This window comes from Leptonotus elevatus, chromosome 13, assembly GCF_054856555.1.
Source record: "Leptonotus elevatus isolate MCC_2025b chromosome 13, RoL_Lele_1.0, whole genome shotgun sequence".
Lineage (NCBI taxonomy): Eukaryota > Metazoa > Chordata > Actinopteri > Syngnathiformes > Syngnathidae > Leptonotus > Leptonotus elevatus.
Genome location: NC_141251.1, coordinates 8,225,772 through 8,238,486, shown reverse-complemented (window position 1 = coordinate 8,238,486; position 12,715 = coordinate 8,225,772). Strand labels below are relative to the sequence as shown.

The window sequence follows — 12,715 nt, the reverse complement described above, 5'->3', positions numbered from 1 at the left end:
GATTTTTTCAATTTTAAGGGAAGTGGTGTGTTCCCATCACGATTACACCAAAGTTATGCGACAAAAGCTTGTAGCAGGAGACAAGTGATGCTTATTAAACGCAAACTCTTAACTCATCCACTCCCAGCCATTTTCACTGAAGCAACCCCCTTCGCTCCATAGAATATTGTGTTCTATTGCTATGAAAACATGGAACCACTACCAAAAGAAAGATCAGTCTCTTCTTTCATCACGAAAAAAACTATATTTTCTGCTTCTGTTTTGCAGCAATTAGCATAAGAATATAGCTAAGTTTCATCATTATTCACAAATCTGTTTAAAACAGTGGGGGAAAGAGTTTTTTGCAACATGGCCCTGGTTGATCACTTACTCTGCTGCCACCTGCTGGCCGTTTTTGTAATAACTACGATTGCTTCAAATATTCTCTTCAGTTAAAAGGCTGCATCAAAGCCTTCTGAATGTTCTAGCATAAAAACGTATAAATACGTCTTTGGGAGCATGGTAATATTTAAAATGGAAAGTATTTATACGTTTTTGGGAGAAAATGAGTTAACCCCTTAGTACATATGTAATTGTAAATATGATTCAGTGTTCTGGTTTGTGTTACATGTTGTGTGCGTTAGGAACAGATTCCTGCCCCGCTAAATGTTTTCAACCAAGACACGTACATACAGAAAGCATGAAAGTGCACATACTGACCCACACAAGCAGTTCCCTCCTCATCAACAAAGAATCCTTGTGGACACACACACAGGAAACTACCCTTAGTGTTTTGGCACAGACCGCCAGAGCACAAAGATGGCGTCTCCAAGCATTCATCTGAATCTGAACAAAGAAAAGAGCACAAATTCTGTTTAGAAACACAGCGAGATCGTCAATGACGCTAACGATTGCAACAAAGTTGCTAATGCTAATGTAGCAAAACAGAGAGGACTACCGTGTAAAATCAGTATAATGTATGATAGGTGAAAAGAAACAAACTTGATATTATCCTAGAGGATTCGGACCGGCCACTTTATCGATAGTGAGTGGAATCTCAACTCATTTTGCTTAATTATAGATATACTGTAATTAATTAATCTCTTAATTTTTTTTATATTTTCAACCCTTTTCTTCATCAGAGCATTTGCGCATCTTGCAGTCGGTTGATTGTAGGTTCTCTTTTTTTTTTTTGTCCAATAAGATTTCAGCTTCCACGTGTTGCCTTCAGACTCTGAATGGAAAATGTCTTCATACAATTGAAATAACACGATAGACTTAAAAAAAAAAGAATAAAAAAAAAAAGAATCGGAACCAATCAGATTACAAGTTGAATACACAGAATGTAAACAAAGCCCGCTGGAATGTCTTGGGGGACACAACAGCATTTTTTCCCCCCGGCCTCTGACGGCGGACTTAAAAAACAAAAAAGACATTGTGAGAATTACTCAGACAACACTTGTAGCTGTCTTGCTTGTCCATTGTTGTGGAGCCAGCCGGATGAGAAGATGATGTCATGGACGATAAACAGTTTTGCAGTGATTATTGCCACGACTCCGATTGGCCTCTCGTTCCGAGACGGACACTCCTGGCGAGCACTTAGCCTCGCAGTTAGCATCCAAAAGTTGTCGTTCGCGGCCAAAATAAACCACTTTGTAAACCGTTTGTTTGGTTTCGTCACCAAGCAATGTGGGTACTGTTCCATTCTCAGCATTTTAAGCAGACAGGATTTCCGCTGATTTAAGTTTTTGGTGCTTCTGGGGAAACTTTCTACCGATCCAAATACTAATTTGCGGCGTGGGGAGGGGGATTTAGGAGATCTGATTGAACCCCCCCCCCCTCCCACACACACACACACACACACACACTGATGACCTTTCTTAGACTAGAAAATGATAGCAAATAAAATAACATGATCTTAAAACTTGATGGCCTTAGCATTTTACACTCACCTACACAAGAGGTCAGTGCATCATTCAAGCGGTATCCCTCATCACAATGGCAGGTGTAGCCTTCACCTGTGTTGTAACAAAGCCCTTGACCACAAATATAAGGGTTGATATGGCACTCGTCCACCTCTGTTTCAGAAGGAAAAGCAAACTCATTACAGCAAAATCCCATCAATCATGTTCTTAGCTAAGTGATAATCATGCCTTCCCGTATCTACAATTCTGAGGAGGTAACATCGACAACACAAGTAAACACAAAATGGAGTTGTCAAATGAAGGGTTGTATTATTGAGGAGGGGGGGGGGGGGGGGTGAATCCTAAACTACACGGCCTTGTGTGAAAAAGTTGACAATAAAGGGTTTGCACGTTATTTTATTCTTAATGCTCTGGACTGAGCCCAAATATAAACCGTAGGACAAAGTTGCATAAGAAAAGACAAGGAATGAACCATACCTGCTGACTGAGTTGGTGCAATGTCTTGGCCTGCGTTAGAAGGGAAAACCTCCACTGGCACAGGCGGGGAGCTCTCCTCGACAACCTCTATCAAATTTAGAAGACACTAATTAATACTTTCAGTATATTCATTAATAACATGACTGTGATGTGCTTTGGTCAAAGATTTGAGGATTTAGGTACACTTTTCACCCTCTTTTTACACCGTACGGTGCCAAAATGCGTATGGCTTTGCATTATCACGATGATCGGGTGCAGAGCTAAACAGAGTTTTTGTACTCGCGCCTCAAGTCAACAAGAAGGGACGTGCAAAGGCCACCTGAGCCTTCATAAAGACAGTAAAAGCTGAAATTTGTATATTCTCTCTTGGAGGTGGCTCGTCACCAAGCATTAATGTGTGCATGCGCCACATGTGCAAAAATTGGTCATGAAATGATATCTAATATTTTTGTGCTAATACTACACACACACACACACAAAATAATTTCCATGTTTTTACACACAAAATATTAAGGATCAAAACTGCCACAATTAAAAATTAATAAATGACTAAATAATAAATAAACAAATAAATGTAAAGTGAAAATAAAAACAGATTTAAAATATCATTCCAAAAATAAAATACAAAAAATAAATATAAATGGAAATAAAAACAACAAAATATATATACCATGAATAAATAAAGGGTAAAAAAAAATAAAAAAAATAATACAAAAAATAAAAAACGAAATAAAAATAAATAAAATTAAATAAATGTTTAAAAAAAAAAATATATATATATATATATATATATATATATATATATATATATATATATATATATATATATATATATATATATATATATATATAATTAAATATCAATCAAATAAAAACGCTCTGCTCTCACATGCTCCACAGACACTCTGTCAGGACGAAATGTTATTCAAATGAATGCAAGCCGGCGAGGCTTAGGACCGCCCCCTCATTTGAATAACATTTCGACCTGACAGAGCGTTTGTAGCATGAAATAAACAAATGCAGCAATGCGTTTTATTGATATAATTTTTTTAAACTATTTATATATATATTTATTTATTTATTTTTATATTCATTTATATTTTTTGAATCTCATTTTTTATTTATTGTATTTATTTATGGTGTATATATATATATATTAGTGCTGTCAAAGTTAAAGTGTTAACTGATTAATTAATCACAAAAAATGATCACATTATTCATGAATTAATGCAGATTAATTGCACTACAAATTTTTATTTTAGCGTCACAGCGGATGATAATTACATGCATTATAAATGTTTGCATATCACATTTAGAATATTTGTTCATCTCAAAATATTGGGGTCATTTTTTTCCCATCTTAAATGATGCAAGTAATTAACTGATTAAAAAATGGATGGATGAGCGTGTGCAGTGGATCCAATATCTATCGATCGATCGATCACTTATCACTTTTATTTCCATTTATATTAATTTTTGGGCATTTTCATTTTTTAATTGGTCCTCCATAACACAAAGGTATGTGAACCTTTGGATTGAAAAACTGATGGCACTTCCTTTGGCAGCAATAACCTCAACCAAGACATTCCCTGTAGTTGTAGATCAGACTTGCCCTAAAGTCTAGAAATGTTTTTGACTATTCTTCTTCACTAAAGTGTTTCAGGTCAACAGTATTGTAGGGACATTTGGAGTGACGCACTTTCTGGAGGTCACGCCACAATCACTAATAAAAATTAAAAAAAAAAAAAAAAAAAAAAATTAGAAAAAAAAGAAAAGAGAAAAAAAAAAAAAAGGATTCTGACTGGGCCACCTGAGACGGAGTATTTTCTTCTGTTGAAGCCATTCAGTTGGGTATTTACTTCCATTATTTGGTTGTTGCCTTTGTTGTTGCAGACGGAAGTCTTGCGTCGCCCTTTCCGGATTAACGTCACATTTTCTTCAATGACAGCAACGTGTCCAGGCCCAGAAGTAGGAAAGCATTGGCGAACCATGATGACTCCTCGAAAATACTTCACAGTTGGGATGTGGTTTTGATGGTGGTGCGGTGTCATTATTCTCTCCACACATACTGTTGTGTATTCCTTCCAAACAACTCAACTTTAGTTTCATCTGTCAGCACAACAGTTTGCCAGTAGCACTGTGGGACATCCAGGAAACTTCACATCTGTAGCAAATTTTGTTGAGACACCAGTGGCTTCTTCTGCGGTATCGATAAAGGAAATTCATTCTTTAATTGTTTAATATTTTACATATCATAGGTTTGTCAAAGAGTTGTGAGCACGTGCCAAAGATTTCTGTAAGTCTTAAGAAGACACGAGGCTTTTTCTTCACATCGCAGATCATCCTGTGCTTTGCTGTTGTGGTTATCCTTCGAGGACAGCCACGGTGTTGAACTTCCTCCATTTCATTCAGTTTTGTGACCCTTTTCTGACTTTATGAATTGAAATGAACAGTTTTTGTAAGTGCACAGTAGGTCTTCTGAGAGCTGTTGTAGGAGGCAAGTTCACATTGGCCAAAGCTTCTTGAGGATAAAAAATTTGAAATTGGTGAGTTATTTATTTTTTATTTTTATTTTTTTAAGTTAGGGCAGCTTCAACCAACGGCATCAATCATGTGGGATTGAACTCTAGTTTGACTCCTCACACTTGGAAGATGTCATTGCGGAACGTGTTCACATTACGTTACAGTTTGTCTAATACAAACCATGACAACATAATTGTTTGTTTGTAATTAGTTTAGGCGGGATTATGTTTGCCTGGTGTCGTGACTTAGATAAAGATTTGTCCTGCGATTGGCTGGCGACCAGTCCATCCAGGGTGTCACCTGCCGTGATGCCCCAAAGTCATTTTAGACAGGCTTCAGCTCAATTGTGTGACCTGTGAGGATTAGCAGTATAGAAAATGTATGTAGTTGTATGTATGGCCATAATATTAGATTAAATGATTAAAATTTAACATTCTAAATTGTACTGTGGAATAACTGCACTGCTTGGTGAAAATGTTGTTTACGGTTTACGGGTGAGAGAGTGAGTCTACGTTCAGAAAAAGAAAAAAGCCGGGTACACAAGATTATTTCTCATTTATAGCTCAGTTAGCCTACCAGATGTTTAAAAAAATAGTTTTTTTTAAGTTATTTGTCTCTTTTTCTTCTCACATTCCAAAGACCACTGTCTTAAATATAAAATCTGTCATGTCTATTTACAGCTGTGCTATTGAAATACTGATTTTAATTACAGAGAAGTAAAGTCCTTTTGTATTCTTGTGATGTTGATGCTTCATAACTTTCAGCCTACCATCAAACAACTTTTTGTGTTGCTTTTATCACACGCAAAAAAAAAAAATGCCAATAAAAAATGTTACGAAAATGCTATATGCTTTGTTTCCGTCTCAAAGTTTTGATGCTAAGGACAGACGGCAGATTCTGTCTCACTTGCAGATCCAAGAATGGCCCACATGGCTAATATGATGACTTTCATTTCACTCGCGCAATATACTTGAAAACTTGAAGGACAATGCCAATGTTTCAAGAGTGGAGTTCTGAGAAAGTATATTGTCAATATTTATCGCTGCATTTTCTGTAAATCACTGCAAAGATAAATGGTTTTTTTTTATGGAAAAGTATCAAATCGAATCAATCAACACCAAAGCAGCTTTATCTATCAACCCCCCTCCCAAAAAACAACAACAACAAAAAAAGTCATCTTGTTCTTTAGATTGGTCCATCATTTCTAAAACTGACTGATCCATGCGGGGACTGACTAATAGTATCGATAAGCAATATGAAATTGACCAAGTTTCGACATACGAGGTTTTGGCCTGCGATATGTCAAGTGTCAAAGTCAGTCACGCTTCCAGGATTGGCACTCTTCTGATCGGCACTCCATCCTTTGTGGCTTACCACCAGGCATTTGTAAAGTGCCCTCAAGACTGGTAGGAAGGTGATATCTGAAGCTCAAGGAATTTTCTCAGGTATTGCAGTCACATCCATATGCGCCACGGCCACACCGTTTGTTTACGGTGTCAAGAGGCGATAACAGGTAAATGGTGTAGTGAAAGAAGTGGAGCCGACTTTAAGAGGATAATAATCCCGCAGCAGGACCGCTGTGGGCTTCGTTGCACAAGGAGGACGACCTACCCCTGTTTGGTGCAACGTGATTGGCATTTGCCAGAAACAAATTGAATTGGCAGATGTGCTATTATCACCCAATTCACTTCAAAGGTAATACTTGATGAGAGCAGATTTAAATTGAGAGCATTTGACAGACTTTGTATAGAACTGAAGCCTTAATTTAGTTCTGGGAAGCGACATTAGAGATGGATCGATATTTTTTTTTATTATTCCAATTTTTTTTTTGTATTTATTTTTTATTCCAATTTTTTTTTAGTATTTTTTTTTTCAGGGCCAATACTTACTGATACCGATTATTTGTACTCAAGGAGGCCGATAACCTATTTTCGGCATTTTTAGCTAATATTCACATTCACAAAAAGGGAACATCTTGGTGTAAAACAAAACAAACTCCAACTCTTAACTGTGTCAAAATATTTTTCAAGCAAATATTTATTGAACTTTTATTTTTTTCAGATTTGCCAAATGTTTAAAAAAAATAAATTATTTTTATTTTTTTAATCTTAGACAATAGACATTTTTGTTTTAAAGCTCTAACAAGAAGTTCAGGGATCTCTCAAGGCCAATAGCATTTCTTAAAAGATTACATGAAAACTTGAACAAGTAAATAACTAGTTTTTCTACAGTAAATAAAGTTTTCCAAAATGTTAAAATATGTGAAATGTGAAACATTAAATTTACACTTTTCACGTTTTGATTGGCCTTTTTTGTTTCAAAGTTAACACAGGTTCAAATTTAAACTACTTATTATCGGCCGTCAGATTTATTTATAAGAAAAAAAAGCCAATGCCAATATTCGTCATAATGCTGAATATCGCCGCCAATAATTGGGAATATCGGCCAGGCATAGGAAGGTGAGCATACAGTCACGTCGAGGTCATAAAAAGACATGGCCCACATGATTAAATTGTTCATTTATTATTATTTCTATATTATTTACTGATTAAAATAACTCAAGGTGCAACTCATCTTACAGTAGAATCAAATCTCACGCGTGCACACATGCAAGGCGAAGAGATGCCAGCATGAAAGTGGCGCGCAAACAGTACCGCACCTAGGAACTTGCTCAAGGGTACCTTGACAGTAGACGAGAAGCAGACTAGCATCTGCAACGAATTGCCATTTTCACATTTTGTCCACATCTGGAACTGAATCATGATCCTCCGGTCTCAAAGCCCCAAGTTCATACAGACAAGCTTCTGCCACCTATAATGACTTGTAATGAGATTTTCCGAGAAGTCGGACCAACAACCTGTCGTCTAATTTTTCATTTTGATTTCGAGTATGGTTCTGCAATCAGTCCTTAATGGGCCAATAATTAGTAAGTAACTCACAATTGCTACATCAATATTTACATTACTCAATTATTTGACTGTCCACTTGTCCAACATGTGAAGGGTAAACAAACAGACACCTGGGTAAGCTGCATTCATCTTGACGGTGGATACACCTGGAGATAGTTGGGGTAGTATGGAATCAACGACTGGCCTATTACTAACCACGGGTACTACCAGCTCCTTCAATGACAAAAACACACACAACAATAATACTGTAGAAAAAGAAGGTCACATGGGAAGATTTCCAAACCGGTAAATTATTTCAGCCTGCATGTGAAGCACATCAAGGTTTTGCCATGCAAGATGCATGCCCGTAAGAATATTAGCGCTCAGCTTGTATAGTAACTGACTGCTACTCAGTTATAGAGCAAGAATGCGCACCGCAGCAGGGAAGCCAGAAGGCAAATTGTCTACACTGGATTGCTTCTTTAAAAAAATAAAAAATAAAAAAAATAATAATAATTAAAAAAAATTAATAATAATTAAAAAATAATAATAATAATTAAAAATAAAAAAAATAAAAAAGGCCAAGCATTCCAATACTGCATTTATTTCACACAGCCCATTAAAGGTCAGTAACTTTGGGTCATATATTGGGCTACACTTATTCAATACCTCAAGTTATGCAACAGTGTCTGACTTCATGCAAATGCGATTTGCCTGCAATACAGCAGCTAAAAAGTTATTTTGCGCATGCCAGCTGTTTCAACGCAACCTACCTGATCTGGGGCAGTGGTTGCTAACAACCGCAAAATACAAAAAAAAGAAGAAAAAAAAAGTTCATTAAATATAATGATGTAAACACAATCCAATCTTGGGTGATGGATTTCTTGTCAGCTGTTTTTGTTATGTTTGTCCAGGATGCCAGGGCAAGTCAATTTCACTCTACCTCAAAAATGTAGCTGTCATTTGTACTCTGCAGAAAAACACTCATGAAAAGTTTGTCCTTAACCTGGAAGCAAACCGCCAAACATGTCCTGAATAATAACTGAAATTGGAAGGAAGGTTTTAAGTTTAGGTCTTTAAAAAAAAAAAAAAAAAAGTAATTTCACTCCTGTTTTCCCTCTAGAATTGTTCGTCAGGGTACGTTCAAGGATGCAAAGATGTTCACCAGACGTTCGCCTACAGTTGTGATGGTCTCCAACAGTTTTTCTTGTTGGAAGGAAATTTGGAGCATACAAGAAATTGTTGGTGAATGTCTGGCGAACGTTTGCGACCGTGAACAAACCCTGACAAGAAATCAACATTAATCGCTATGTTCACAAACGTTCACCCCTCAATGGGATGCGTGCTGATCCTGACTATAACTGTTGAAAAAAAGTTTTCATAAAAGTTTGTCAAATTGTACTTGTCCACGGTGTTCTTCAAGGCTCAGTCTTAGGGCCCATCCATTTTGCATGCTTCTTCCTAGTGATGTCAGCAAACAAGAATGTATCTCATACCACTTGTATGCCGATGACCTCCAGATGTATTTTTCTTTTGATCTTGATAACTGATTACCTGATTGTCGATTACTAAGCTAAAACCATGTTCACCCAATTATTTTGTATTTTGCATTTTTATGCCTCACAATCTCCATTGGTCGGTGAAGTCATACCAACTGTCAAGCACTGATGATTGTGAATGATTTTGAGCCGTTTTACCACCACGGGACCTGGGTTTCTATCTTGTCAATCACTAACCCATCTGTACAACATTTAAAAGTTGGCCAAACACATAAATACAATTAAATAAATTATCATTTATATGTTACTCACTCAAAGTCCAGAACACTAACTGACTGAAATGACTCATTCAGGAGAGGTGCAAATAAAAGAACATCTTCAAACATTCATTATTGTCATAATGGTTTAAAAGTGAATGGGGTAGAAAGAATGATTCTGTCTTTTGAATATGCCTCATTGATAATCTGAGGTTGTATTGTGAATTTTAGGACCTGGTAAGTACCAGATTACAGCATCTTTTTATAATGTCATAAAATATTACAATGTTGTAATTAATAGAAGACACATTTTAACAACCTGGATTTTGAATACAATAAATTTGGTGGATCCCTTTTATGCATTTAATATGTTCCCTAAAATCTGGGATGTCCAATCGACATTTGACAAATGTAAATGATTTGAATTGTTGCCAGCCCATGTTATCACTTTAATTTCTGTACCATTTTGTACTGAAGTTGTTTAACAACTAAGGGTCAAATATGGGTCACTTGAAAGCAGATTATAGATATGTACAATATAGGGGTGTGCCCAAAAATCTATTCTCATAAGAATCGCGATTCTCATTTAGTACGATTTAGAATCGATTTTAAATGTCCCAAAATCGATTTTATTTAAATTATTTTATACTGTCTTCCCTTTGTTTATGTTGTACCCAATTTGGCCACTTGGGGGCAGTGTGGTCCCACACGGTCTGGTACACTGTTAAGTTGTAGCCACATTAGAGAGTAGAAGGAAAAAGTCACGATCAAGTTATTCCAATAAAAGTAGTTTTTTTGCAGCGTGGAGTGGAGCGATAAAAGTGCCGCGAGTAGAGCGCTAATTAGCATTAGCGAGTTAGACTCGAGTAGATCATTACGATTTCTTGAAACATCTATAAATTGAAGCAAAAACCATTGTCAATCAAATTATTTTGAATCAAAAATCATTCTTAATCGAAAAATCGATTCTGAATCGAATCGCACACCCAAAAATCGGAATCTAATGCAGGAGACACCTCCGTGAATGTAAATACTGTATAGAGGATTGAGTTGACCACATGCACCAAAAGCCTCAATCTGGTTTAGTTAAACAATACAAAACTGTGGACATCACAGGCAGATAAAAACCCAAAACATACAGCTCGAACTGCGTAAACATCGGAGACAATGAAATGTAATCGTTTTTTTCAAAGCCAATCCAGTCATCCAAATGTGCATATTTTGTATTCTTTTAAGACAAACTGGAAGGCAACAGCAATTTCAGTAGACTGCACTCAAGGCCTGGCGAAGGATCTTATGAGAGGAATCAACAATAGCTGTTACCCATTAGCAGTCATTATTTGTCAAGCTCTTGCCACGAAATGCAATCAGCAAAAATAATAATGCATCTCTTTTTGCTCCTATTTTCCAGAGTGCCATTTTTTCTTTTAAATGATGCTCATGAATTGTGTTCATACCTAAAACTGACTAATCACTCACTCACTCACTCACTCAGTATGTCTATTTCCCACCCCCCTGCATATATAATAAAACCAAATAACCAAATTATAGACTCACCTGGTATAATCTCTTCTGGCTTCCCGAAAGCCACCACTGGTTTTTCGGGTGTTGGCAAGGGGTGGGGGATAAGTGCATCAATAGGTGTCTGCTGGACTGTAACTGTAACTTTATTGACGGGTGGATTTGGGAGAACAGTGTAGCCCATCCCACCAGGGCAAATTTCTTTGAACATAGCTATACAGGGGAAGACAAACACAAATATTTAGGATACCTATTTCAAGATATGCACATAAAAACAGTGACATTTGCACAAAATAATTTTTTGAATTGAATGAAATATATTTTAAGTGGTAATTTAGGTTAAAATTAAGGAATGTTTTGAATTGACGTTCTCATTGTGCTGGCAATAAAAAAAAAACAATATTAGCTTTTTTTCTAAATATATATATATATATATATATATATATATATATATATATTTTTTACTGTTTCTTTAAAGATGGTGGTTGCAGCTTGCTTCTGTTCAGTGTTTTTCCATGATTCAAACTGAACATCTAACAAGGTTTCCCCATTACGTTGAAATATATGCACACTTGTTACAAATTTATAAGAAATTGATCAAGTCTGTTACTAACAAAAATAACTATTATTTATTTATTTTTGGTATATATATATATATATATATATATAATTTTAGCAAAAAATAAAAAATAAAATAAAAAGTAAAAACAACAGCCACAAACTATTTGAGATAACTCATTAAATGAAAATTTTATTGGAAAGTTGCTTCTCATTGCACCTGCAAATCCCATTTCATTTGAACTAGCGTGTGGAAATGTGAGGGGGGGGGGGGGGGGAGAAACAGGGTCAACGGCAAAAGTATACAACTAGTGTACAAGGAAAGCGGTTGGTACACGAAAAAGCAACTACTAAGCCAAGCTGTGAAACGGGGGAGAAAAAAGCATGCAGCTTCTCAAAAGGGTAATAATAAAACAGTGTTTATGTTCAATGGGCATGTGGAGGAGGTATGATGAAGTTTGTGACACGTATATGTTGTTAAGTGCATGTTTCCTCCCACAAAGCGGAGCATAAGCTCCCAAAAGACAATAAATGCATCCTTCTGTGAAGATCCAGAACTAAAACTAAAGAATGAAAATAAAGGATATTACTAATATGGGTACTTACAATTTCAGTGAACTCCCATCATTTTTTAAAGTCAATTAACTATAAAAAGTAATAAAAAAAAAGCCCTATAGTTTCTAAGCTCTTAATCATTACAAAAACATAATAATGTGCTTAACCATTTTTTTCCCAGTAAGACAGTAAATGTGAACAATTATGAATAAAAATAATTATTATATTTTAATAGTAAAAAAATTAATTGTTTAAGAGCTTCTATACGCTTTTGTATTAACCATTACAAAAACAGACATTTGTTTCCCAATATAATGACATATCCGTGACATACGACTTAAAGGGGAAGTCAACCTTAAAACATTTCTTGACAATAATATGTTATATGTGCCCTCACTAGTCTAAACGTGACATTCTGATTATTATTACATTTGTGGAATAAGAGTTATGAAGCAAAATCCTGCCATTTTTCTCCATCTCCGGGGGCGGCCATTTTGCCACTTGCTGTCGACTGAAGGTGACATTAACGCTGC

General features: G+C 35.9%; 1 protein-coding gene across 3 annotated transcripts in view; it reads right to left on the bottom strand.

The window, feature by feature from the left end:
• The window catches only part of ltbp1 (latent transforming growth factor beta binding protein 1), a 50,884-nt gene that overhangs the window by 18,424 nt on the left and 19,745 nt on the right, over positions 1 to 12,715 (bottom strand). For 2 of the 3 annotated variants that reach the window (XM_086092611.1, XM_086092613.1), the window contains 6 exons: positions 11,106 to 11,282; positions 8,566 to 8,585; positions 7,924 to 8,026; positions 2,382 to 2,468; positions 1,932 to 2,057; positions 700 to 825 (listed from right to left, as the gene is read on the bottom strand). In XM_086092611.1, the coding sequence (XP_085948737.1) occupies positions 700 to 825; positions 1,932 to 2,057; positions 2,382 to 2,468; positions 7,924 to 8,026; positions 8,566 to 8,585; positions 11,106 to 11,282 (639 nt within the window). The remainder of the gene's footprint in view (positions 1 to 699; positions 826 to 1,931; positions 2,058 to 2,381; positions 2,469 to 7,923; positions 8,027 to 8,565; positions 8,586 to 11,105; positions 11,283 to 12,715) is intronic. The other variant, XM_086092612.1, reaches the window with a different exon arrangement.